The sequence below is a fragment of the Cydia amplana genome, chromosome 8 (genome assembly GCF_948474715.1).
Source record: "Cydia amplana chromosome 8, ilCydAmpl1.1, whole genome shotgun sequence".
Lineage (NCBI taxonomy): Eukaryota > Metazoa > Arthropoda > Insecta > Lepidoptera > Tortricidae > Cydia > Cydia amplana.
This window is the reverse complement of record NC_086076.1, coordinates 12,089,250-12,115,589: the sequence shown is the minus strand read 5'-3', so window position 1 is coordinate 12,115,589 and position 26,340 is coordinate 12,089,250. Positions and strand designations below refer to the sequence as shown.

General features: G+C 37.1%; 4 protein-coding genes across 4 annotated transcripts; all 4 read right to left on the bottom strand.

Moving 5' to 3' along the window:
• Nucleotides 1–1,914: 1,914 nt before the first annotated feature.
• On the bottom strand, nt 1,915–3,735 carry LOC134650259 (histidine-rich protein PFHRP-II-like). Its single transcript, XM_063505215.1, has 4 exons — nt 3,564–3,735; nt 2,695–3,285; nt 2,323–2,489; nt 1,915–2,042 (listed from the first exon to the last, which is right to left on the bottom strand). The coding sequence occupies exons 1-4, from the start codon at nt 3,573–3,575 to the stop codon at nt 1,970–1,972; spliced, it is 843 nt and encodes a 280-aa protein (XP_063361285.1). The 5' UTR covers nt 3,576–3,735; the 3' UTR covers nt 1,915–1,969.
• Nucleotides 3,736–6,655: 2,920 nt separating this feature from the next.
• LOC134650297 (cuticle protein 7-like) lies at nt 6,656–8,164 on the bottom strand. The gene is made up of 4 exons (XM_063505258.1): nt 8,047–8,164; nt 7,368–7,625; nt 7,119–7,285; nt 6,656–6,800 (listed from the first exon to the last, which is right to left on the bottom strand). The coding sequence occupies exons 1-4, from the start codon at nt 8,056–8,058 to the stop codon at nt 6,734–6,736; spliced, it is 504 nt and encodes a 167-aa protein (XP_063361328.1). The 5' UTR covers nt 8,059–8,164; the 3' UTR covers nt 6,656–6,733.
• Nucleotides 8,165–8,688: 524 nt separating this feature from the next.
• LOC134650564 (cuticle protein 7-like) lies at nt 8,689–15,320 on the bottom strand. The gene is made up of 5 exons (XM_063505519.1): nt 15,237–15,320; nt 12,742–12,880; nt 11,623–11,717; nt 10,917–11,083; nt 8,689–8,944 (listed from the first exon to the last, which is right to left on the bottom strand). The coding sequence occupies exons 1-5, from the start codon at nt 15,246–15,248 to the stop codon at nt 8,836–8,838; spliced, it is 522 nt and encodes a 173-aa protein (XP_063361589.1). The 5' UTR covers nt 15,249–15,320; the 3' UTR covers nt 8,689–8,835.
• A 7,251-nt stretch (nt 15,321–22,571) lies between these two features.
• On the bottom strand, nt 22,572–24,178 carry LOC134650563 (uncharacterized). The gene has a single exon (XM_063505518.1). It carries the CDS (start codon nt 23,914–23,916, stop codon nt 22,942–22,944), a length of 975 nt encoding a protein of 324 aa, XP_063361588.1. The 5' UTR covers nt 23,917–24,178; the 3' UTR covers nt 22,572–22,941.
• Nucleotides 24,179–26,340: the final 2,162 nt, after the last annotated feature.

Below are 26,340 nucleotides of genomic sequence, written 5' to 3'. Positions count from 1 at the left end.
CAATCCTCGTTTCACAGCAATCGTAGACTAGCTTCAGGAGTCTGAACATGCCTGATAATGTTTTTCATAAATACTTATATCATTATTTAAAATAAATATAAACGATAAATCTCGAATATTTGGATGACACAAAATGTCTGCACTTGAACGATGAAAATGGTCACCGAACCCTGAAAGGTACTATCAATAACTAGTCCTTTAGGGTTAGAATCACCCAAAACTAAAAAAACCGAAATCTTCGCGGATTTTTCGATTTTTGACAAAGTTGCGTTCGGCGCGTTGGATTATTCATTGGGTCAACATCATAAACAAGTCTGCAAAAAATCAGAACTACCGGATTTGACGCAAACGCAAAATGTATAAAATTACTGTATTATTAGTTTTTGTTTTTCGTATGTTAAATTTGTAACTACTTATTTCAAAAAAATCTTTATGCCATTAATATTTTCTCACTATACTTAAATGAACTACCTAACTAAATTATGATAACAAGAATGAATTACTGAATTAAATACTTACCGGACACCTATGTCAGTAAAATGACAACGAAAATACCTATCCGTCCGGTATACGTCAGGTACTGCATAACTATTAAACAGCAGAATATTACATAATTAATATTATTATTTAGGTTCTTCAATTAAGGTTCATTATAACATACCCGTATTTTTCATATTTAGTAAGTAAACGGGATATTGGTAAAATATAATCCCGTTTGGGACATCGAAATTTGTATATTGTTTTCCCACGTACTCTACTCTAATACCTTTAAACCAGCGGTCGGCAACCTTTTAGCAGCCAAGGGCCACATAGTAGGTAACGAAGTTGACGCGGGCCGCACTTTGTTAATATTTATTATGACTAGACTAGACATTGTCGTTTGTCAATATTATTACTTACAAAATAGCCAGGGAGGCTCGCGGGCCGCAAGTGACAGATTCACGGGCCGCATGCGGCCCGCGGGCCGCGGGTTGTCGACCGCTGCTTTAAACGAGCTCTACCTTTAAACGAGCAATTCTTGTTTATTTATTTATTTATATATATTTCGGGGATCTCGGAAACAGCTCTAACGATTTCGATGAAATTTGGTACATGGGGGTTTTCGGGGACGAAAAATCGATCTAGCTGGGTCTAATCTCTGTGAAAACGCTCATTTTTGAGTTTTTATGTTTTCCAAGCAAAACTCGGTCTCCCAGATATTATATTACATGTTATAATTACATATATCACACGATGACCTGACGTTGACAGTAGAGTGCGCTCAACCCACGTTCACGTTCGGGCAATGGTAAATCTAAGATATTCTTTTTATTTAGAGTATATTAGCTAAATGTATGTCTTTCCCATCACGGAACAATGGTGTTTCGGACATTAGTGAGGCGTGAGCGGAGCAATGTGGGGTACACCGAGCAGATGCTGCCACAAGATTGGCCCCCAAAAACCTATCGCTTTGCTAAATCATTATTAGCATTAACTTATGAAGAGTAAACAACCAATACCCGGACAAGCTGAAATCTTCAAATTCAGCTTTTATAGACTTATCTTCCTTGCGTTTGAGCCTGGGGTCCGCTTGGCAACTAATCCCTTTTATCTAGGCTATTTTGTTGAAATGTATCTTTTGACACTGACATAATATCATATCCATAACAAATCCAGATCAAAATCGTAGCCTATTAATTCAATCAGAATAGGCCTCCTTGTTATGTGAAAACGTGTATGTCTGAGTGTGTGAAATATTTCTATTATAAAGTCTGTCAATCCATTTTCGTCAATAAGAAAGTGGCAAATTTTAAAAACGTAGGCGCGAAAGATATTCGTCCCAGAAAAAAAAATTGAATTTCGCGCCTTTTTCTACTGACAAAGTTGTTTGACCGAATATAAAAATAGAACTGAAATATTTTTAAATACTTTATTTACAAGTCAACATTAATAACAATCAGTCCTTTGGAATAAGTTAATAGTCGATAACTTAATGATGGTATTGGTGCTGCTGGGGCTGGATGTGTTTGGAGGGCTCGGAGTGCTTGACGTACGCGTTGAAACTGAAATTAAATATAATATTAATAGATTGATTGAAAAAAGTTCTATCTCTTCTGAGTTGTGTAATATTACAAGGTTTTAGATATTCAATCTTCAACTTCATCAAACTTTGCCAATTGAAAGTCGAAACTTTTCGAATCGAAAATTCCGGCGAAACGAAGACACTACGATAGACATCCATAATATGTGACGTCAGTAATAATTTTGAACTGGAATCGCCTTTTTTCATTCTTTGTGGAATAATGTATGAATATTTCTATTAAGATGTTTGGCAAAAATTACCCGCTGTGCTTGTCAGAGTCGTATTCGACGGTGCGGATGGAGCCATCGGCCTCGTGCAGGCTGTAGACGCCCTTCACGACGTCGCCGTCGCGGGACTCGTGCTGGGACTTGCGGTCGCCGGTGTGGGGGTCCTCCACCTTGTATGAGAACTCGTATTTGGGGTGAGCCTGGGAAAAAAAAAACAATTGTTTCATTTAACGGGATCACTTCTAGATGAGATTGGTTTAGAACCAGGACTTGTGTCATACTGGGAGAGATGCTCTGCTCAGCAGTGGCCGGCTAAATATAGAATGATGATGACGATATGTGGAAGAAGTTTGGATTCTATATTTTACATATTCTTAGCGAAATATTATATTGTTAAAGACTTACATAGTAATCATGGTGCTCCTCCTCATGGTGTTGTTCCTTGTGATGTTCCTGGTGAGCGGGAGCAACTTGGACGGTGTGGTAGACGGGGGCAACGTGTTGGACGGGAGCGGAGTGGTGGACGGGGGCGGCGTGCTGTACTTGGACAACTTGCTCATGCTGAGCGGGAGCGTGGTGGACGGAGGCGCCATGATGCTCGTAAGTAGCGTGGTGCTCGGGCACAGCGTGGTGCACTTGGACTACGTGCTCGTGGTGGGCGGGAGCGTGTTGCACTTGAACTTGCTCGTAGGCGGGGGCGTGGTGAATTTGCTGCTCCTGTTGGGCTTGGTGTTCATTGTGGACGGGAGCATGGTGCACTTGGACGGAATGATGAATGGGAGCGGCGTGGTGCGATTCGTGGTGAGCGGGAGCTTGGTGTCCGTAAGAGTTATGGTGAGCAGACTCCTGGCGAGGATGGTGGACTTGGTGGAGCACGAAGGACTGAGAGGACACAGCGTGTCCGTGTCCGTGGCCATGCCCTTGCTCCTGGCCATGTCCGTGCTGGTAGTGCTCCTGAGCACACACCGCCGCTAAGGCCACAGCAACGATTAGGACCTGAGGAACAAATCACGATACTTATTAAGAAAGCACACAAAAACACTTAAGGTGACAGTCCATTTCCAACCGCAGCTGCACTACTGTTAATTTTACTATGGAAATTGAGAGTAACAGCGACGCGTTCAGTACCAGCTGCGGTCAGAAATGGAATGTTGCCCTTAGCTTAAAACACTAGTTGTCACTAGAACACTTCCGGTTATTATGATATGATATAATTGTTCACTTGCAAAACTTGTGTGTTAATTAAAGACACGTATTATTTTAATGTGACTCACTTTAGAGATCATTTTGAGATGTGTATGCTCTTGTGGAGTGATGTTGAATGATATTATCTCATAAGTACCGTTGCTTTATATAGTCAAAACTTGAGCTTGAATTTTTGACTGGATGAACAGGTCGGTATACGTAAGAGGGCGGGGAACGAGTTTTGACTCAACGTTACGTTCATTGAGTAACTGAAAGGATCGAATACACTGATTGCTCATTACTCAAGTGTATGTCGCTCGAAGCATTCAAAATACGCGTTCCATTTTAATATTGACACAAGCATGTAACTATTTAACATTTTTGAATAATTAGATATTTTACATTACTCATTTTTTGTAAGTATGTCTTGCTTTAAATCTTGTCTAGTATTATATACATCTTTAAAAAACATTATCTATTGGAAACTAATGTTGTAAAGTTTCAAATTAACCTCAGGAATATAATGTTGAAATTAATGATATCCAATAAGACACAACAAAGCTACGCTAATCTTTTCTGAATCATAAGTTAAATCTATAAATAAATAAATAAATAAATAAATACTATAGGACATTTTTACACAAATTGACTAAGCCCCACAGTAAGCTCAAGAAGGCTTGTGTTGTGGGTACTCAGACAACGATAGATATAATATATACAAATACATACTTAAATACATAGAAAACAACAAATATCTGCGCTCATCACACAAATAAATGCCCTTACTGGGATTCGAACCCAGGACCGCGGCTTCACAGGCAGGGTCACTACCCACTAGGCCAGACCGGTCGTCATCTATATATATATGATATGAAAATTATTTTTAAGGGTTTATTTTTAAACTGGTTAATGGTTTGGTTATAATTATATGTATTCATAGTATACTCTAAAATACATATGGTATCCGGCGATAAATATTGCACAATGCATATCGGTTTTTGGAAAGAGACAATTGGTTGTTTACAACAATTTACGAACACTGGCGATCGTCCATCAATTATTATTTGTTAAATGTCATTTCATAATTAGAGTTTTTCAAAGGACTGTCGTCTCATTTCAAATATAGACAGAGATAATCATACTACCTTTGTCTTACACTAGTACTAGCACCCAAAAGAAAAGGATGAGTATAGTTTTTTTTGTTCTTATTTACTGACAAATTTGGTTTGACTAACTATATTCATTGTATAGTTGATTGCTACACGTGACCACCTTCCAGCTCCATCATCAGACCCTGAATAATATCTTGTGTCAAAGATCTTGATGAGACGAATCAAACGAGCCCAAACACGAAGTGCTTTAGTTACATGATTGATTGGTACCCGTGGCCACCTTTCAGCTCCATCATCAGACACTGAATATCACCTAGTGCCAAAGATCTTGTTGAGACGAATCAAACGAGCCTAATCATGTTACTAAATGGTTGATTGGTATCCGTGACCACCTTCAGCATCATCATCAGGCTTCATCATCAGATCCTCAATACCAGCTCGTTTCCAAACCCTCGTTGATACAAATTATAGGTTTTATTATATAGCTAAAATAGTTTCACAACACAACCTATACCAAATGCAATGGCGAAACATGTAAATAAGCGAGTACCTATCTATAGTTTATTTCTAGTAATATACCTACTAAGTTCAGTATGTACATACTCGTACTTACTGATTTAGTATTTTCGTACCAAATAACATTTTTAGGACTTTAAAATGTAAGTATAGTTAGTGTTGTTATGGTTGATTTCAAATGCTTCACGGACGATCAAGAATGTTTAATCTATCATTGTAGTGCGAGCGTGAGGGAAAATGCGTGGTAGAAGGGATCGGCATACTGAGCTCGCACGGCCTGCCGCAGCGCGTAAAATACCTAAACTCGCTCAACGCCGAAATGTAATAGCGCTCTTAATAATAGCGCAAAATAATATTCATTAGGAATGATGAACCGTTACATGGGCGTAAAATGAAAAAACTCATGGTCTCGAAGGCGAAAAATGTATTCACTATTTATTATTTTTTAGTATAGGTACAAATAGTTCTTGCAGTAACGAAACGGCCAAGCCACATATTTTGACTAAGGTGTAGAGAGTTTGTGAAGTTATGGCTTATAGAGTTAGAAGCTTGGCTCTACAAGAGATCTGATAAGTTTTTGACAGTGCGAGGTTTCGTCTTGGCAACATTTTACATGAAAATGTTTTGGTGGGATGTGTGTTTTTAAGTTACATAATAATTACACCATCTAATAGTTCTCTCTTCTTTGTGATTTTCTGTCGAATGGGACCACTTAAGAAATAATATAATCATTATAATCATTTATTTGCACATAAAAAGGGTTTTACATAGAGGTGTTATAAAGTTACAATAGTTACATGCCTAAAAATTTAAGCCTTTTATTTTTATTAAGTATTAAAATTTTTATTAATGTGATATTAAAACGTTTTATTTTTCCCTTTCAACTATTTATTAACGATTTTAGTAGTAAGTATAAAGTTTTCTGAAGTGTCTCTTTCTATCTTATAAATACAGATATAGATGATAGATATTGAATTTTTCTTACAAAATTACTGACCCAAATGGAATTCATAAGTCAAACTGTGTTATAAACAGTATTTTCAAACACTGTAGGCATTCCGATTTTAATTTAATAGACAATGTTCCGACGAGAGTAAATTTGACCAAAGTTATGGTGCAATCTTTTCGAGCGATGGCGCCATAACTTTTGGCCTACACTCGGGAAGATGGCGTTAATTTCAATATTTAATAAATTAACACATATTCTTTCACTGAACTGTTAGAACGCCATTTGACTTTCACCCTTATTCTTTCACTGATAAGGGTGAAAGTCAAATGGCGTTGTAACAGTTTTAATCGTTTGTCAAAAGGTGGCAGTAAATGTACTGGGGCTACATAATTTACCATGACAGTAACTCTTATGCACTCTATTCTCTTTGACCATTAGTAACAAATCTCGAATACCGAAAATAATTGTCTGTTTCACTGTTTTTGACTGACATCTCGGAGTTATATCTCAGAGTATATTATATATTGGTAATGGTAAGGGTTGGAAAAACAATATAAATATATTCCTAAATGCAGGCAGGTTTCGATAATAGAATCAAAGTGGATTTGAGGACTAGGCTATTTATTCAACAGTTCAACAACATAACAATCACATGCATACGACACGATACACAGTCATTTGATTAATGATGATAATGATGGGGCTGGACATGCTTGATGGGTTCCGAGTGTTTCACGTACGCGTTGAAACTGCAAACAAAAAATAACATTTTATTAATATCCTTACTAGGTACCACCAATATAGGCTTATAATTAGATTTAATGCTATTTTATTCATCAACAACCCGCTATCTTGGACATCTCGAGAGGATTCTAGCAGATAGAAAGGCTTAAAGGGCCCACGTAGGATGTCCGATAGGACAACGACCATCTAGTAAAGTACCGCTGGGGAGCCCAGAAAACTGGGAGGAAATCGCACTAGTTCGGGCGGTGCCAACGCGTATCGGAGACCAAGACCATCTCAGTTCGCTAAGCCAGTAGAATAGTAAGTTATTTCAATCTACTCACCCGCTGTGCTTGTCAGAGTTGTATTCAACAGTGCGGACGGAACCATCAGCCTCGTGCAGGCTATAGACGCCCTTCACGACGTCGCCGTCGCGGGACTCGTGCTGGGACTTGCGGTCACCGGTGTGGGGATCCTCCACCTTGTACGAGAACTCGTATTTGGGGTGCGCCTGTAGAATAATATAAAAAATACTTTGTTGAAAAAAGACCTTAGAGAATACAGTAAACCCATCGCATCGCATAAAAACTTACATAGTAATCATGATGTTCCTCATTCTGGTGTTCGTGGTGGACTGGAGCAAAGTGGTGTACGGGGGCAGCATGGTGCACAGCCACGAGTTGCTCGTGATGGGGAGCGTGATGTACAGGGGCGGCATGGTGGTCCTTGTGCTCGTGGTGTACTTGGTGGATCACGAAGGACTGGGAGGACACGGCGTGGCCGTGGTGTTCTTGACCATGTCCGTGCTGTTGGGCACACACCGCTGCTAACGCCGCCGCGAAGATGACGATCTAATTAAAATGACAGAATTTGATAATTTAGACAAATAAGTTGAGTAAATTAATTTCGATGCGTGTTTTTTAGAGACAATTATTTTAGAATTACAGCTAAGTCAATATTTAACAAACAAATATAGTTTCGGTCGGTTTTATTGCTATTAATTACCTTGTATAGGTATAAATATCTGGGTGACCGAGCTTCGCTCGGAAAACATAAAAAAACTCGAAAATGCGCGTTTTCCCAGAGATAAGACCTAGCTAGATCGATTTTTCGCCCCCAAAAACCCCATATAGCAAATTTCATCGAAATCGTTAGAGCCGTTTCCGAGATCCCCGAAATAAGAATTGCTCGTTTAAAGGTATTAGATTATAATATGTAATTTAAAATCATTTTATAAAAAATAAAAAAATTACTTGTATTCATCGTACTTACTTTGTTGAACATGTTGCTTGTGTTAAGTCTTGTGAACTTGGCAATTGAATGATATGAATATGCACTTGGCTCTGGATTTTATACTTTTATTCAAAACTTGAATTACTTTCAGGTCGACAGGTTATGTCAAACGAACACGTAAGAACACTGTAAAAGGGTGGCAAACGAGTATTAATCGACGACTATCACTTTTAAATCCGCACTGAGTGACAGGAGTCTGACATGTCGCCGAAATAAAATATGCAAGTGTTATGAAAGTATAAGTAATATTTATTTTACGTCATTTTCAGTCACAAAAACCGGTTCTTTACAGCACCTCGAAGCATTGTGTCGTGACGTTTCATAAACTGTATTCAAATTGTCGAGTTTTGTACAACACTACAAAGTTTGAAAACGAAAGACTTACAACTACAAGGAAGTATAATACAAAAGTTTAAATTCTAATGTTGGGGGATGACTGATCATGATAATACTAATTTGGGCCGTCAAGTCCCAGGATGGATACACCTTATGAAACGCATAGCCTCTTTCATGTTTGACCAGTCATCAGCAGAAAAAGTTTGAAAGACATGATTTTCGCGATCTTATCCTCTTATCATCAAAACCGTGCCAAGATTATCTAGAGATTCTAGTTCTCTCGCCAGCTGAGCTACTTCTGCTGCTGACTGTCCAATGGACTGCCTGTCTTTGAACGTTAACCATGAAGCATTCTCGTTTCGTTGTCGCATTCCGTCCGTGCTTAAGCTAGGTATTAATTAATAAATAGGTGTCGTCGAAGGCAGAGTGAATTTAGCCGTGGAGGAGGCCGTGTCCGTAGGCGGGGGCGGCGAGGACGGCGGGGGCGGCGTGCACGGCGGGGTGTGCGGCGTGCCCTTGTCTGCTCACCACTGCGTTGAATCTGAAAATGAAGAAGCATGTGATTAAGGGCTCATTTAGACGGTGCGAGAACTCGCATGCGAGTTTCATTACATTGCGTTATTTGATCGGTCGGCTGAATTGATGTAACCTCAATGGTCCGCAATGTAACTAAAATCGTATACGAGTTCGCGCGCCGTCTAAATGAGCCTTATTGCTCGAGTTTTTACATTATATTTTGTTTTTTTATGCCCGAACTGAGATTTACTTCTTTCAGTTCGTAGGGTAGCGAGCTGTCAACCAAACCATAGAAAATTGAAACCTTCCGAGTGTCATCTGTTACAAACGATTTAAACTAATGTATGCTTAACTTGTTTGCGTCTTACCTGTAAACATCACAAAGTTAAGAGACTCAAAAGCTATTTTTTGAACTGCACCCTTACTGGCAGAATACATTTTTTTAGCACTTGAGAGTCAAATAAGAGAAACGTTACATATATACGTAATGTACCCAGGTCGTACTAATCTTGTTTATGGAAATATTGAGAGTAGATACAATATATCGTTCTCGAAACACCGTTAACCGTTAAAATGTATCGGTTCTATGTCTAGCCAGATCTCAATAGGACATTTAGAAATCTAAATCCGCTTATTCACCTTGTCAGAATACAAAAATTGGTTGTAAACGATCAATTTCATAAATCTCTTAAGTTTCGAATTATCAATTTTACCATTACATTGTTGTTAAAACAACCATTTAGCACGCACCAGTTTTTTTACTGACCGTTTGGCACGCTTCGAGTCTGGAGTCATTGAACCGAAAACCAAACCGCAGTGTCAAGGGCAGCGATTATCGCGCGCTTTGAGGCTAAGCGCGGTATTCGGAAAACAAGATCCGTTCTAGAGAAGAGAACGATACGATATGTAGGTACTAGATACCTGGTACTTAGTTTAGATTTCGACTACCAATGTCACTTTTAAATACGTTTTAATTATCGTATTAAAATCGTTTAAAAATCGTTTTGAGATCTAAAAATACATAACGAGACGTTTTAGACATTTTGGAAATCTTATATTAAAGAAAAAAATCCTTTAATATAAAATTTGGAATATCGCTCGCAGACGTATCTGCTAGTAAAAAAAATGATTTTGGAAATCGTTCAAGAGTAGGTAAGTATCTCCAAAATCGCGGAAATGTCAAACTTGACAGGCGAGATCTTAAAAATATCGTTGTCGTATCTTGGTAATGTCTAATAGATATCTATTAGATGTCTAGTTCAAAATCCGAATCGGGCCCTAAGCCATTACTGCCGTTACACTTTTACGGACTTGTAATAGTTTCGGATTAATTATCTAATTCGATGATTGGTTTTTGTAGATTTTTTTCGGTGATCGTCTTTATTGTTAAATTTTGTAAAGAATTATCTTAACCATTCTTATATAAAAAACGTTTAAGAGCGCTGTTTTGAACCAATAAATGTCGTTTATTTACAGGAAGTGACAATATTTAATATAAAACGCCAATCGCAACATAAATAATGTTTGGAAATTATGACGTGAATTATTTACATTTTTACTGGCGTTTGTCAAATGTCAAAAACGAGTGTCATCTTAGCTACGGCTTACCTAGCCCGTTTCTTTACGATAATTCAACTGCAAATTTCATCGTTAGTACCTACTTCTTTCAGATCGTATTTTATTAAATATTTGCCTCATATAAAAAAACCTGCCGTAATCTCGAATCCGGTACCATGATAATTTTATCTTTCAGATGTAGGTATACTTACCGCACTTTAGGTAAGTACCTACATTCCTCCAGGGATGAAGTGACAGTACCTATAGATGTGCAAGTTACTGAAAATTTCCGTTTAGGAAAATATCAGAGTTTCTGAAATATTTCCATATTCAAATTTCGAAATTTTGGAAACTGTCCGACGGCATATCAGTGAGTGCCAACATTGCCGTCGCCAGATTTTTCTACTTCATTAAATCTTGCTAACGAAAAGTGCACCTACCCATTATGGTCATCAGCTGAATAGTTGACGGTGCGCACGGTGCCGTCAGGCTCCACCAGCGAGTACTGGCCCTTCACCACGTCGCCATCGCGGGACTCCCACTGGCTCTTCTGGTCGCCCGTGTGGCCGTCGGCGACACCGTAGTTGAATGTGTAACGGGGGTGGGCCTGGAAACAGTGAGACGATATGATCAGTGCAAGGACATCATGGGAAATTTCGTTGTTCTTGAATTTTGCTCCACTGTATCTAAGCAAATTTTGAAACTATGAACTCTTCTCAATCTTTAGTAATATCTACAATAACAGGCATTAAAACTTGCTGTATTATATTTTAAGACTACCTGGCTGAAATCTCATTGATCCCACACTTAACACATAATAGGTACTTTGAGACGTCACATCACATTTTTAATATCCGTCATAGTTTTGTTGTTGACTTGTTAATAGTTAGTAGTAGTTAATAGTGTCATCAACGTAAGTTCGAATTCGAACTGACCTATAGGTATAGGTAAATTAGACAGTAACGCTTAGCTGCTATGAAAGTAAAGGTGACAGTCCATTTCCAACCGCAGCTGCACTACTGTTCATTTTACTATGGAAACTAACAGTACCAGTAGTGCAGCTGCGGTCAGAAATGGAATGTTACCCTAACGGTGTAGTTCCTACGCAAATCACCTTTTTTACACCGGTACAAAAAAAGTACTCACATAGATTTCAACAGGGGCTGCGGCGTGCGCCAGGCCGTACGGCGTTCCGTGCGCCAGGCCGTACGCCGCCCCGTGCGCGACCACGCCGCCGTGTCCTGAAAATGAAATATTTAAAATATAACCAATACTTTTATGGTTGGGTGTTTTAGCTCACACGAGCAAACATAACTAAATTTAATTAACGCTGCCGGTGTGATGGGGACCTTTGGATCGAGCATGGCTGAGAATGGGTTTTAGTTTCTTAAGTTTTGTACGTAGTTAGTAGAAATTCAAAATAAATTGATTTAATGTAACACATGATAATATATTTTTATGATGAAAGAGTGAAAAGGAATTTTTTTAAGCAATATATATTATGAATATTGAAATAAGTAATTTGTCATTTAAGTGTTTTCTTTATCTGTTTTCAACTACTAATGATCTACGATCAACTAAATTAATTCGTGCGACATAATAATAATTTTCATTTTGTTTTTTGGCTGATACAACTTTATTAACTACCTAAGGGAAGAAAATAAATGTAGTAGGGCTAAATTTAAAAATGAGTTAAAAATATGTTATTGAAAAATATACCCTAATATTAAAACTGTACTTACTCATGAACCTTTACCTAAATTTTGTTGTTAAAATAATTTCAAATGTTATGACCTACTTGTCTTTTTTGAGTTGTCATCATAATCGCCATGCATGTTCGCTTTTCGGATAGTATGTATTTAAGTTTAGTATTTAGTGCATTAGTGCATAGCATAATATGTATGTTTAAAACGTAAAAATGAGCGTGATCTCGCCAACAAACTGCAATCGCAGTTTGGCGAGGAATATAAATTGTTAAAATTGTTGTGTACTTTGTGATAAATGAAAAAATTATAAAAAATAAAATTCGTTATCAATGCTATCATCATCCCCGTATTTTGAGCGTGTTTGGAGGTAATCTAAGGTCCATTGATGGACTCCATTCGGTAGCTTAATCCCAAGAATTAGGACTCCCAACGCAGAGGGGATATTATAAGCCTTATTGGGATTCGGTCTGGCTTTTCACGATGTTTTTCTTCAGAAAATGGACTGGTATGTATCATATTATAAGTGATTCGGAGGCACCACCAAATTGAACTACCTTACCATATCCCACTCCCAGCGCCGGGGCGGCCAGCCCATGGCCTAGGCCTCCTAACACCAGGCTCGAGGAGGACAGCGCGCCGTGAGGGGCCGCGATCAGGCCTCCACGTGCCATGCTGATCAGCGCACATATGAGGATCACCTGGGTAAATCCACGGTGACTCACGTTACTTTGTAGTCACTATTCCTAACAATCTTGTCGTATATTTGAGATCAAGAGCTTTCTACGTCGAAAACTTGATAATAATATCACAGAGTACATTACTGCGAATCATTTATCGAAGTACTTTTTCTCCATCAAATTATAAAAAAAGGAGAAAAGTGGAAAATAACTCCATGACTCACGTTACAAGAAATGGACACGGAGTTTTACGCCTTTTGTGTTTATTGATTTCCCTTTGATTATTGAATGAATTAGTTTTAACAAAATAACAAAACAATGACATAAATATGCAAGCTTCTTTAATAGTTAACCAAATAAAATCAAAGATACACCCTTATTTAAATAAAATATAAAACCTTACGAACTCACGTTACAGCGATTTCGTGAATCACGTTACTTGCGACTACCTAGAATATTTTGATATTTTTTATCATTTCTAGCAAACAAATAGCATATTTTTTACTTATTATTATTAGAATTAGAACTTTTCTGATACGTTATTTAGCTCTACCCAAAGCTTGGCGATTAATTAACATCGAAGATGAGGATGCAATTGAACTATCTAAGGCTCTTGCTTATTCAGCTTTTTTCTTTGATCTATATGTTTTTCAACTCTTTTTCTGGTTTTTTCTCTTTCATCCTTTATAAATTGGTTTTTCTTTTTTTGAGTCATGTTATCTAGCAACTTCTTCTTTTGCCTGATTTTTTGGCGGCAAGCCTATGTTTTTTCTTATACTCTTCGTACTTTCCGTCGTCTTTCAGCTTCTGTCTTCTTCTTTTTGCCCTTTCTGCCGCTGATAGAGGCATTGTAGCTACAAAATACATTCAAATATTTAGTTACTCGCTTTACAGTTGCAACAACGCGATTCACTGTGACTCACGTTACAAGTATCTCAAGTCATGTATTTCTATAAAATAACACTTATGCGGAGAAATAAACCGCGAGAATGACACCATCTAAGCCCAATCATACACATAGTTCAATATAAGTTCGTTTGTCCAAAACTTCAGTACAGTAAATGAAAAATATTGTTTTTTACGTTACTCACGTTACTCAACGACATGCAATTTTCATTCACCTCTTACATATTTTTCTTTCAACTTATGATAATTGTAATCAAAGTAACGCGTGAATAATTTAATAGACAACAGATAAATAAAGGTTACTTACCTCTTCTTTGCGTAAAAATCAATTAAAGTCGTAATATTTATAATCACTTATTTTACGTTCGTAGTTGATTCCGCAAGCAGCACTTACAATGTCGGAAATTATGACAACCGTTGACTTATTATTGACTTAAGGTTATAAAATTTGTTCTGCTACCCTCATTTGATTATTCTACATTCAAACACATTCTAAATTCAATAGTTTATTTTTTCGTTGTCATGTCCGAGTTACGCGGAAAGACCCACCTGCAAGTTTTAACAGGATCAGAATACTGCACTTAGTGGCCGCTTTATAGGTCTAACACTTATCTCAGTTTAAGAAATTGCACGGTGATTTTTAGTAGAAAGTAGTTTTTGGACTAGATTATATGTATATTATTTATTTAATTAGGTACGTAATATAAAACAAATCAGTTTAATGCAGCCAAATCTGTAATCAGTTTAACGTTAGATCTGTAATTTAGTTGGTACTTAGAGTTACCCTTACTGCGAAGTGCAATCTGGTAATCACAAGCTCGAATTTAACCGTGATTCGGCAAATCGGCATGTTTTGTTTTGTTTTAAACAATCGTAAAATAGAGACAGTAAATTATAATAATAATTAAAGATAACAGTATCACAAATCAGATAAATATCAAATCATTCAATAGTAGTGTGCGCACGCACCTATAAAAGTTTAATCTCAGAGCTTAAAATAAATTTACCTTATTAGATATTGCACTGACTATAGTGCGTTTTAATTATGGTTCTAGACGTATTATATGGACTTATTTTTTTTTTATTTTTACCTAAGTAATATAACGCCTTCTCTTTTGAAAGAGACATTGAAAGTTAAATCAACCATAACATTGAAAGTTTACACCGAAATTGGAGCTTACTTTGCCGGCTTAATTTGATCCCTTTCATGTATGTCTACATTAGTGGTTATCTTGTTTTTTATGTATAAAATAACTACCTACCTACCGTGTGACGCGAAAGGTTTCAAGATATTTCTAATAAGAATCATGTTCAAGCATGAACATGTCTATAAGGAAATTCCATATTAAGAACGGTGTTTTAAAAATGGATTATTACGAAACTAGCACGTTATCAACACACTTGCATTTCTTATCACTACTGTTTAGTCCTAGCCACACCTTTATCACAATTTCACTGAAATACACATTACCTTGGCTATCATTGTGGTAGCTTAGTCTAGGACGTTAGTTCACTGTAAGCCAGGGCTCGGTTTGTGCCAAATTGTCAGATAACTGAGGCTTTTATACCTCGGTTATATGTCCTATAGGTACAACCCAAAGTCCCGCATGCCTGTATCTGGTGTAGGTAAATGTATGTATGCGCCTTGTGGGCGGGGCCGCATTGAAACTAGATCGTGAGACTAGCCTGGATACGCTCAAAGCCAGACCTCGCTGTGGTTTCGTGTAATTCGAACTTTTTCCAAAATAAGGATTTAAAATTATACTGTGCGTCACAAACCATTGAAAAATGCGGGGTCCAATTAGCTACAAGACTGGATGAATTTGGGTCTAAAACGGCGTTGGTAATAACTGGCTGTAATAACATTTTAATGTGTATACTACAGCGTAACAAGACATTAATTTCGTGTCTTTTTTAAGAAGACAAACTCAACCTGCTTAACACAATTATCCTAAAAGTTAGTTTTAGCTTCAATGGGTGCAACAAAAATCAAATCCACCAAATCTAATAGTCTATCTCAATATATTATACCAATATACTGTTATTTCTTATTGCCTGAATATTATTCACATATTCACTTTGGTAGTAATCGAAGTAAGGGTATTATCTAATATCTACTAATAAGGAGTTGCATGTTTAAATTACAGCCCGTATTTATATTTCTGCTTCAGTTTAATGAGTTATATATAATCTCTGATTAATATCGAATTTATAGACAATAAAACATGGTTTATTACTGTTTACTTGTATATACTATGGTTCTATAAGCGTGTCAAGGCTGCTAGACAATAGTAACCCTTCGAAGCCTGTTTAATCTGAAACTATTACATTTTTGTCTTTTAGGTATAACAAGTAAAACATTTACTTATTGTAAAAAAAATCTGATTAATAAGAGTATCGTAAAACAAAAACCATAATGAGGGAGTCATATAATACAATACAATACAAATATTCTTTATTGCTCACCAATATGGCAAAGAACATGTTATACAAATTAAGTATAACTTAAACTATGGTAGACAACAGGCGGTCTTATCGCTAAAGAGCGATCTCTTCCAGACAACCTTAGGGTAGTGGAGACACGGCAAAAAAAAACAATTTTAAAATGTTGGAAGACAATGTATTCATAACATGAGCGACCTATCTAAGATCTCATTCCAAAAATAGTTGTGCCTATCCCAAAAGTCTGGTAGTTTAGGACCACCCCACATTTAGCGTCTTTCGAGCGTCGGCGTCTACAACTCTATGGCCGCTGCTCGACGCAACGTCGAAGCAACTGCGCAGCGACGTCATTTTCCATAGCGCCGACCTGAGGGCCTACCGCGAACCACGTTCGACGTGTTGCCTCTCTGTCGCACTTGTAAATTCGTACTTAAGTGTGACAGGGAGGCAACACGTCGAACGTGGTTCGCGGTAGGCCCTCAGACGCCGACGCTCGAAAGACGCTAAATGTGGGGTGGCCCTTATGGTGGTTTGATAGCGAGGTAATTAACATAACAATGGTTGAATGCGCGCACGCCGCATGCCTCGGAACAAAGCGCACGCATTTCCAACGCCTCCGCATACAATTACGATTTAGGCTGTGTGAGATTGTATTGCAGACTCCACAACACTCGCACGTGATTTAAATAGCTTGCGAAATAAATAATCAACTTCATATTTCATCTACGGGTTAGCGTTTCGTTCGTGTGATATCATAATATTTAAATAATCAACTTCATATTTCATCTACGGGTTAGCGTTTCGTTCGTGTGATAGAGTCAGACCGGGAAAAGTCTGCAGCGATTTTGATAGCCCACGCAGTGCAAGTGTCATTTTAAACGTCAAACTTCTATGAATTTATGACGTGTAAATAACACTTGCACTGCGTGGGCTATCAAAATCGCTGCAGACTTTTCTTGGTCTAACTCTATCATATTTAAAAAATCAACTTCATATTTCATCTACGGGTTAGTGTTTCGTTCGTGTGATATCATATTTAAATAATCAACTTCATATTTCATCTACGGGTTAGCGTTTCGTTCGTGTGATAGAGTCAGACCGAGAAAAGTCTGCAGCGATTTTGATAGCCCACGCAGTGCAAGTGTCATTTTAAACGTCAAACTTCTATGAATTTATGACGTGTAAATAACACTTGCACTGCGTGGGCTATCAAAATCGCTGCAGACTTTTCTTGGTCTAACTCTATCATATTTAAATAATCAACTTCATTTTTTATCAACGGGTTAGCGTTTCGTTCGTGTGATATCATATTTAAATAATCAACTTCATATTTCATCTACGGGTTAGCGTTTCGTTCGTGTGAAATCATATTTAAATAATCAACTTCATATTTCATCTACGGGTTAGCGTTTCGTTCGTGTGATAACTATCATATTTAAATAATCAACTTCATATTTCATCTACGGGTTAGCGTTTCGTTCGTGTGATATCATATTTAAATAATCAACTTCATATTTCATCTACGGGTTAGCGTTTCGTTCGTGTGATATCATATTTTCGCTTGCATCCTATAAGAGGCTAAGGGACATCACTACATAGTATAAAACAAAGTCGCTTTCATGTCTGTCTGTATGGTTAGATCTTTAAAACTACGCAACGGATTTTGATGCGGTTTTTTTTTAATAGATGGAGTGATTCAAGAGGAAGGTTTATGTATAATTTGTTAACCCGTGCGAAGCCGGGGCGGGTCGCTAGTAAATAATATATCCATCTTTACTCATACTCATACTCACACATTTATTCATAAAACATGATATTTTACATGTCAAGTAAGGCACATATTTAAACGATATATTAACCAAATATTAAGTAGGTAGGTATTTAACAGGTACATAGGTAGTAATTTATTTCTGCATGCATGGCATTATTTTCGAAGTAAAACAGAGGGCCTACCGCGAACCACGTTCGACGTGTTGCCTCCCTGTCACACTTACGTACGAACTTACAAGTGTGACAGAGAGGCAACACGTCGAACGTGTTTCGCGGTAAGCCCTCAGGTTCGTAACTTAGATTTTAAAATTTGAGTCACTACACGCCTCGACAAATTCGTCAATGATAATCGCATTTAGAAAGGCAAGCAAGGTTTGTTAATAAAGTTTTAAGGCGATTTGCAAAAACAACATCACTTTGTACTAATCGCTTTGTATGTGTTTGTTTGTTTATCTGATTAAATAGTCGCTGTGGTTAATTATGCAAGCCAGAAGTTGATTTACATTACCATTCCAAATGTCGGGGCAACCAGAAGGCGTCTAGGTTGTAAGTCTCGCTGTGCCTTGGCAATGACTCATCTAACCGATACCTTTTCCGATGCTGCGATGTCGTTCACCTCCGACAGGCTTCGCGATGATGGCGGAACAGGTTTGTCATATTTAGTGCATGGAGTTTTAATACATATTTAAGTGGTTTCATCAAGTTTTTTTTTGTGTTATTTATTTAAATTATATTATGTGTAAAGTTACAAGAAATGAGAAATAATATAATTTCCTAAATTTTTTTACAGGATTTCTTGAAATATTTGGAAATTCAAAGATGTCTGCAAAAGCTACCGTGGGTAACTTTAACTTTTACAATGTACAATAAAGGTGACAGTCCATTTCCAACCGCAGCTGCACTACTGTTCATTTCACTATGGAAATTGACAGTAACGGCGACGCGTTCAGTACCAGTAGTGCAGCTGCGGTCAGAAATGGAATGTTACCCTAAGATGTGTGCCTAGTAGTGGAACATAATATAAAATAATGTATGTAGGTGTAGGCTGATATTGATGGATTAGTAAAGTATGCTGAGTTACGGCTTTGCAATAAATTGGAAAACAAGAGAGGCATAATGAACTAAAGTATTTGGGTATCTCATTCTAGTGTGTGTATGCAATCAATAGTACATATTAATAACACTACACCTCCGGGTATTTTGTGCAGACTATTCTTTTCTGAGACGTTTTGTAACCGCGTGTTACACAACGCCAGGTGTACGCAGTTAACGAGAGGAAGCCAGGATCCATTCATATGGAGTTGTTTTTTGTGCGACTGTTGCCGGATGTTTTGTTTGCATGCCAATAATTTAATGGAGGCACAGAATAAATAATAGTACTAAGTACAGAAGACTCACTCTCTAACAAAACTCGTCTGTTACGATCAACACAGATATGGCCGCTAGGTGGAGACAGCGCCACGCGCGGCTTATGGCTTTCCCCAAAATTGGGGCCGAACGGATGTACTTTTAGCTACCTGTAGCAAAGCGACGAAATCGCGGAGTGAGACACGCCTGATGGAGGTTGGTATGTTTTGCATTGATAATTTCATGTTGATTACGTCGAGATCTAACACATCTAATTTGTTGATGATGAACTGATTGAGAGTCTCGGTGCTCTCTGTCTGTGCATATATTTTTAAATGAAGTAGGTACTTACGTTACGGTACTTACGGTTCTTTTAACCAAGTTAAAAAAGGAGTTTCTTAATTTGGCGGTTTTTTTGTTGTTGTGTATTTATTCGGCGATTTTTTTTAAAGGGTTGAGTTTTATGTACTCCCATTGTCATCCAGTCAGTATCTAGGCACACTTATAGTGATTTTAGTATTTTTCATGCAGTTAAAAGTAATACTGTGTTCAGTACGGCTACCATTAGTTTGGCACTGACATAAACGCCGTCGAGAACGTAATTTACTTTCTATACATCTCGCTCGTACTCGCATATTTGTGCAAACGAGATGTATAGAAAGTAAATTACGTTCTCGATAGCGTAAATGTCAGTTTTGACACTGTCAGTGACTCATGGTACGGGCTCAGGAAAAAGTAGGCAATGCCACACCTACACACACGTTTTATAAACTGGTACTTTAAGTAACTAATTAAACGTCATATTGCCCGCATTCGTTAAGATATGAGTAAGTGTCAGGTTGAAATTTTAAATGCTGCAAGCAATAACGCAAGTTCTAACTCGCTTATAAATAAGGAATTTATTAAGAGGGCTATCGTTATATGTGAATTATTTTATTGTTCAAATATTCTTTATTTCTTTTTTGTCTCGAGTTAGGTTATTTATAATATGAATATAAAAGTAAAATATAAAAACAATTACAAAACAATAAAAAATACATATTCAAATTATTATTATAAGATGCGCTCTCATAATTGAATAGCTTTAGAAACTAAAAGTAGGTACTTACCTATATGTTAGCAATGAATATTCTTTTGACATAGCGCTATTTGGCTCATTAGAGCAGTGCATAATAATATTAAGTAGGTACCAGTCATTAACAATAATAATTTTTAAAAATCTGATTATCAGTACCAAAATATTTCTTATTACCTTTTCCAGAACATACGCAGGCGGGATTATAGTTAGGCACTAAACTTTTTTTTTTAATATAATACGTTTCAGTGTAATACAAGACCATTTTAAATATCAAATGTCAAAGTAATAAAAGTGTAAAGGTCATAATACTTTCTATCTGGAACTTACAAAGTGCTTATCGAATAGCCTCTTAAGATTGTATCGGTGCCTGCATTCGTTGCAATATCACATGTAGTAACATTTTATTCTACACTAGTATAAAAAGTAAAGAATGATAATTCCAGTCTCTAGTTTTAGTTAATGAAAAGACCATTAAGTACTTGAAAAGTATCTTTACTGTGGTTAATAAGCAGTAGCGTAGCTAGGTAGCCAAGGGCCCTGGGGCAAATAAAAAAATGGGGCCCCACTGCTATGTAAACTGATTAAGTTTTATCAAATAAAAATATGAAATATACAAATACTTCAAAAATGCTAAGCTACTTGCCCTGCCTTGCCCTGCCCTGCCCTGCAGTGCACAAAAAAGAGCTTTCTTTTTTGTGCACTGCAGGGCAGGTAATAATAGTATTAAACAGTAACAACATAAATTACAATTAATACTGGGTGTAGGTTTGGTTTGGCTAATAAAACGAAATAGAGAAGATTCAAGGGTTTATTATATAATGGTCGGGCCTAACAACTGACTAAATAACAATTATATTTACAATTTTTTCCTAGCTTTAGTTTTCGCAAAAGTATCAATGACTTCGTTTAAATCCAGGCTTGATGCGGTTTTGTTTTCAATTGCTATTAGCGATAAATGTCGGAGTCGAGTTTGGCCCATATTATTTCTTAAATAATTTTTTATTATTTTTAATTTGCTAAATGACCTTTCAGCTGCTGCAGAAGTGACAGGAATTGTAAAGAATAATAACATTGCTGTAAATACTTCTGTTAGGTCGCATTCTAGCACTCCATATTTGCTCATTATTTCCTTACATAATTGGTGAACAGTCCATGCTTGAGTTAGTTGAGGTAAAACTAGGTGGTAAATATTAATAAATTGAAGTGAAAAACTAGGGCCTATTATATCTGAATATTTTCTTTGGAATTCGTCACACTTTTGTAATAAAGTTGCTTCATCAACATGTAATAAAATAGTTGGTGTTAGAAAATCGAATATATGACAGACTGCACTCATACCAATAAAACGTGTATCTAATTGAGATATTACTGTGTCTAGTACATTATTGAAAATCTCAATTTCAAATATTTTTTCTCGGTTTGGAAATCGGTGATCAGCAGCTAATTCATCAAAATGTTTTTTAACTTTTCTTTGCCTTTTTTCTTGAAAATGGGTATCAATACCATATTTTCTTGCAGTTTCACTGGCTTTGCACTTGAATAATTCGAAATCATTTCTATAAATTTGCAACTTTGCTTTGGTCTCTGCTAAAACTTTACTCGCCTCGCCCAAATTAATGTCGCATTTTTGTAAAGTTTTGGATGCATAATTGATGTCGTTCAATACACTGTGCATGAATTCGCAAAGCAACACGAACTCGAAATTTAGCATTTTTGTTTTAATACTCTCTGCTTCACTACGCTCATCTTTATTAGGGCTCTTTAGAACTATTTCTGATAATGCTTTGATAATATCAAAATAACGAAGTTTTATTGCAGATATCGTATTGACCCTACTGGACCATCTAGTCGGATTTAGTTTTTTTAGAGTGGTGTCCGATTCACCAGTGAATTTTGACAGTAGATCCCAACGTTTGATGCTGTTTCCGAAAAAGTTATACAAATCTTGCAACGTTGCGAAAAAAATCTGTATTCCCACACAACTTCTAACGGCATCATTTATCACCAAATTTAAATTATGAGTGGCACAATGTACGTACTCTGCGTTAGGCTGGATATCCTTAATATGTTTTTGTACACCATTATACACACCACTCATCACACTGGCTCCATCATAGCCTTGCCCCACACATTTTTTTAAATCAATATTTTTGTCGATAAATAATGTTGTCACTTGGTTGACTAAATCTACTGCGCCATGTTTGATGGCTGCATAAAAGCCTAGAAACACTTCTTTTACTTCTATATCAATTGGCTGTCCATTTTCCGATCTGGTTATTACTGCATACCTCACAACAATGCTTAGCTGATCTACCTTCGATACGTCCTGTGTCGTATCCATTATGATGGCAAAAAACGGTGACGCTCTAATTTGTTCTAGTAGATGGGTTTCGAGTTTGGTCCCCAAGGTCTCAATCATTTCATTTTGAATTGTTGCACTCAGATATCTTGTAGATCCTAAAAACATAAAAAAACACAATTTCAAAAAAGTCCTGATAAACAGTTAATTATTATAAACAAAATAAAACGATAAAAAAACTTAGAAATAATTATTATTACCTTTGGGCATATCCAATACTTGCCGCAATTGCCGCAAAATGTGATCATATCGGGCGACAAGCTCTACAACGGATAGAAAATTTCCGTGGTATCCTTCCTGACTTAAGTCTTCTTGATGTCCTCTCAAAGCCAAAGAACCCTTTGCTAGGGTAAGTATGATATCGAATAACCTTTGAAGAACCATTCTCCAAAATGATGCTTCTTTGCGAATTTCATTTTCAAGTTCCTTGTCGATAGTATTAGTATCATTTTTTTTCCAAAATTCATACACAGCACATGCTTCTGAATGGCCACTCGAACAACTGTGTTGTTTAATTCTTTCTGATAAATGCTTCCAATCTCGAATTCCCGTACACCAAACATTATTCCTTTGTGAAGCAAATAACCAGCAGGGTTGACAATAGGCAGCGTCTAGTATTTTGGAATAACACAACCAAAAACGATTAACTGGCCCATATTTAGAACATGAAACGTAGTACGATTTTGAAAAACACCTATTGTTCTGGTTGATGTCTGTTGGAAAAGGTCCTGAAGGCTGTAAAGGCCCCATATCAATAATTTGACGTTTTTCGTTATCACTTAATATTTTGTTCGTGAAGTTTCCCAAGTCATAAGAAGATTTGTCGTACACATTTTCGAAAAATGTAGAGGTCTGTGGTTCCTCCAAACCCTCCGCTCTTATGTGTGTCATGCAAACATCATCCACGTTCACATGATCGGCGGCGGAGGTATCTCCAACTGCAATAATTGTCGAATTTTCTTCAGTAGGCTTCTCAACCAACACTGCAGTTACCACATTATTTGAGTCACTATCAATAGAAATATTTTGGCCAGATGTACTTGCAGAAGGCTGACTAAAAAACTTGTCAATTTTGGGCAATTTTTGTTTACTATCTTCTCTTTCTTGGCGTTGTTTGCGTTTAAATGCACCACTGGGTTTCTTATTTTTATCCATAATTTTAGTTTTCTAATTTAATTAAACAATACAATGTTAGATTGTGCTCGAGTAGGTAGGTACTCACTGTTCACTGACGACGTTAAAAGTAAAATAAAAGGAAAGAGAAACACAATCATACGCTACAAGTGTCGTTGGGGAATCCCCGGAAAAAAAATTTATCACCGTTAGTGTTACCACATTTAACGGTGAAGACCATGAACGATCTCCTGCCCGCGGACCTGAATCAATGTACCAACTGCAGCCACTGACTGACTTACATTTTTTCACGATATTTCGCGTTATACAAATACAATAATACAATGAGCTGTAGCCGAAATCTATAGATTTGACACGATTTATTGACTTAACGGACATCAATATGAGTCTCGGAGTAATTAACAATGGAGCCGCCATTAACAGGCGTACCCCTCTGTCGAAAATAGGCGGCCAATGGTCAACCTCATGTCAACCATATGTATGGACTGACTTTTATCTGACATGACGTAGTACCTATACATTTGATGTGCCCCTCCCCCGCAAAAAACGGCAGACTATTTTGTACCGAAAATTTTAGACATGGCGTCTCCGTTTATATCCTCCAAGATATGAGTGGTAAAATCAAATAAAATTGAACCACTATATTGACCAGTACAAAAAAGTTTATTGACATTAGCTTACTAATGCCGGCTACATACGTAACGATAAATCGTAGCGATAAAACTGTGCAGTCCGAACTGCGCAGTTTTATCTGCCGTGTGTATGACAAATCGTTACGATAATCGACAACGATTTGTCATACACACGGCTGATAAAACTGCGCAGTTAGGACTGCACAGTTTTAAAGCTACCATTTATCGTTACGTGTGTAGCCGGGGTTACTCCTGATACAGAATTAATTTTTTAACCGTTCTCGAAAAAAAAATCTTAATAGTGGTAACAGACTATCGCACCGCACCAAGGTCATTGTGCGACGCACCCATAAGTAAGAGCGAGAAAGCGATATCTCTTTCTCGCTCTTATCGGTGCGTCGCACAATGACCTTGGTGCGGTGCGATAGTGTGTTATGGCCTTAACTCGAATTCACAATAAAACGCACATCGATGGATAATAAAACGCACATATCACTATCCGTCAAATTGACAACACTGCCAACCTACAGAAAGAATTTAGGGGAATTCCCTAGGCATAACTTTTGAATTTCTCTCAACTGAGTTGCCATGATTAAAGTGGGGTTGCAACCTGTCATATTTATTCTGAAAATGGGAGAAATTTCCAAAAGTTCAGTTCGATCGAGATTTCTGGTAATGATTCGAGGGCCCCCTGAGCTTGAGGGCCCCGGGGCACTGCCCCGCCTAGCCCCTAGGTAGCTACGCCGCTGTATAATAAGGTGTATTTAATTATCAATCAACCTTTGAGTTAGCGTAGAACTCGATAGTTATTATGACAATTTGTACAAAAGGAGTGATTAGATTATTTTATTATTTAGTTTAGTCCTTTAATTAAGACATTGGTTAAACATTTTAGGTACTATTACTACTTCAGTGCAGTGTAGTAAGTACTAGCATTTTTTCGAAATATTTTGATTTTATATTTTATTATACAACACTAAACTACCTACTTCAGAACATATTCAAATATCGTCGGAATGAAACTCGACCAAAGCTGCTATTAAAATAATTGTACTGAATATGTATGTCGATAAATTTTAGCAAGTCTCCTTCGACTCATAATTTCAGGGCGTACGTGTGGAAGCGAGTAACTGTCGCTGTAACTAAGGATTTATTTCCATCTTAAATAATCGTATGCGCAAGTATTTAATCCTTACCAACAAGGCGTTTAACTGGCAATCCTTGACCTGTTTCGTGATGCTGTCATTTTAGTGTAAAACATGTCGATTATATACAATGTATAACAAATTTAAGTTCCCATTAATATTTTTAATGATAGATCAGATTAACTGTATTATGTAAATTATATTAAGTTTAAGAAACTTATCAATTTGTCTAATTCTGTACAGCCGGCCTAGCCTAGCTGACTATCGCTATCGCTTCGACAACGAAACGCTTTGTGTCTCTCTATCACTCTTCCATATTAATGCGACAGGTACAGTTGCGTTTCGATCGCTACGGAGCGTTAGCGATTGGCACGTTGTTGGCTACGCGGCCTGATTATTATAAGCTTCCAAAGAGTTAAAAACTAAGTTTATCATCGAATAGAAGTTTTCAAACCAATTCCTGTAATTTCACATTGATAATTTTGTGATAATAAGCCCGTTTTGAAAACCATCTAACCTGAAAGTTAAATATTTGGCCGGGTTTAAGGTTGCATTCGTATTCTGACAGCATAGTATACACCGCTGGCTGAATAAGATTGGCACTATGGTTGATCTACCCACTTAGGTACATATATGGCATTCGTTTACTTCAGTTTATATTATTTAAA

Bases quoted from the DNA above. Each gene is read 5' to 3' on its own strand.
- LOC134650259 (XM_063505215.1), bottom strand. The intron at 2,490-2,694 runs GTAAGTCTTTAA...TTTTTTTCCCAG, and splicing joins AGGAGCACCATGATTACTAT to GCTCACCCCAAATACGAGTT. The intron at 2,043-2,322 runs GTAATTTTTGCC...ATTTAATTTCAG, and splicing joins GACTCTGACAAGCACAGCGG to TTTCAACGCGTACGTCAAGC.
- LOC134650297 (XM_063505258.1), bottom strand. The intron at 7,286-7,367 runs GTAAGTTTTTAT...ATTATTCTACAG, and splicing joins AGGAACATCATGATTACTAT to GCGCACCCCAAATACGAGTT. The intron at 6,801-7,118 runs GTGAGTAGATTG...TTTTGTTTGCAG, and splicing joins AACTCTGACAAGCACAGCGG to TTTCAACGCGTACGTGAAAC.
- LOC134650564 (XM_063505519.1), bottom strand. The intron at 11,718-12,741 runs GTAAGGTAGTTC...TTTCATTTTCAG, and splicing joins GGCGCTGGGAGTGGGATATG to GACACGGCGGCGTGGTCGCG. The intron at 11,084-11,622 runs GTGAGTACTTTT...CACTGTTTCCAG, and splicing joins CAGCCCCTGTTGAAATCTAT to GCCCACCCCCGTTACACATT.
- LOC134650563 (XM_063505518.1), bottom strand. From the start codon at position 23,916: ATGGATAAAAATAAGAAACCCAGTGGTGCATTTAAACGCAAACAACGC.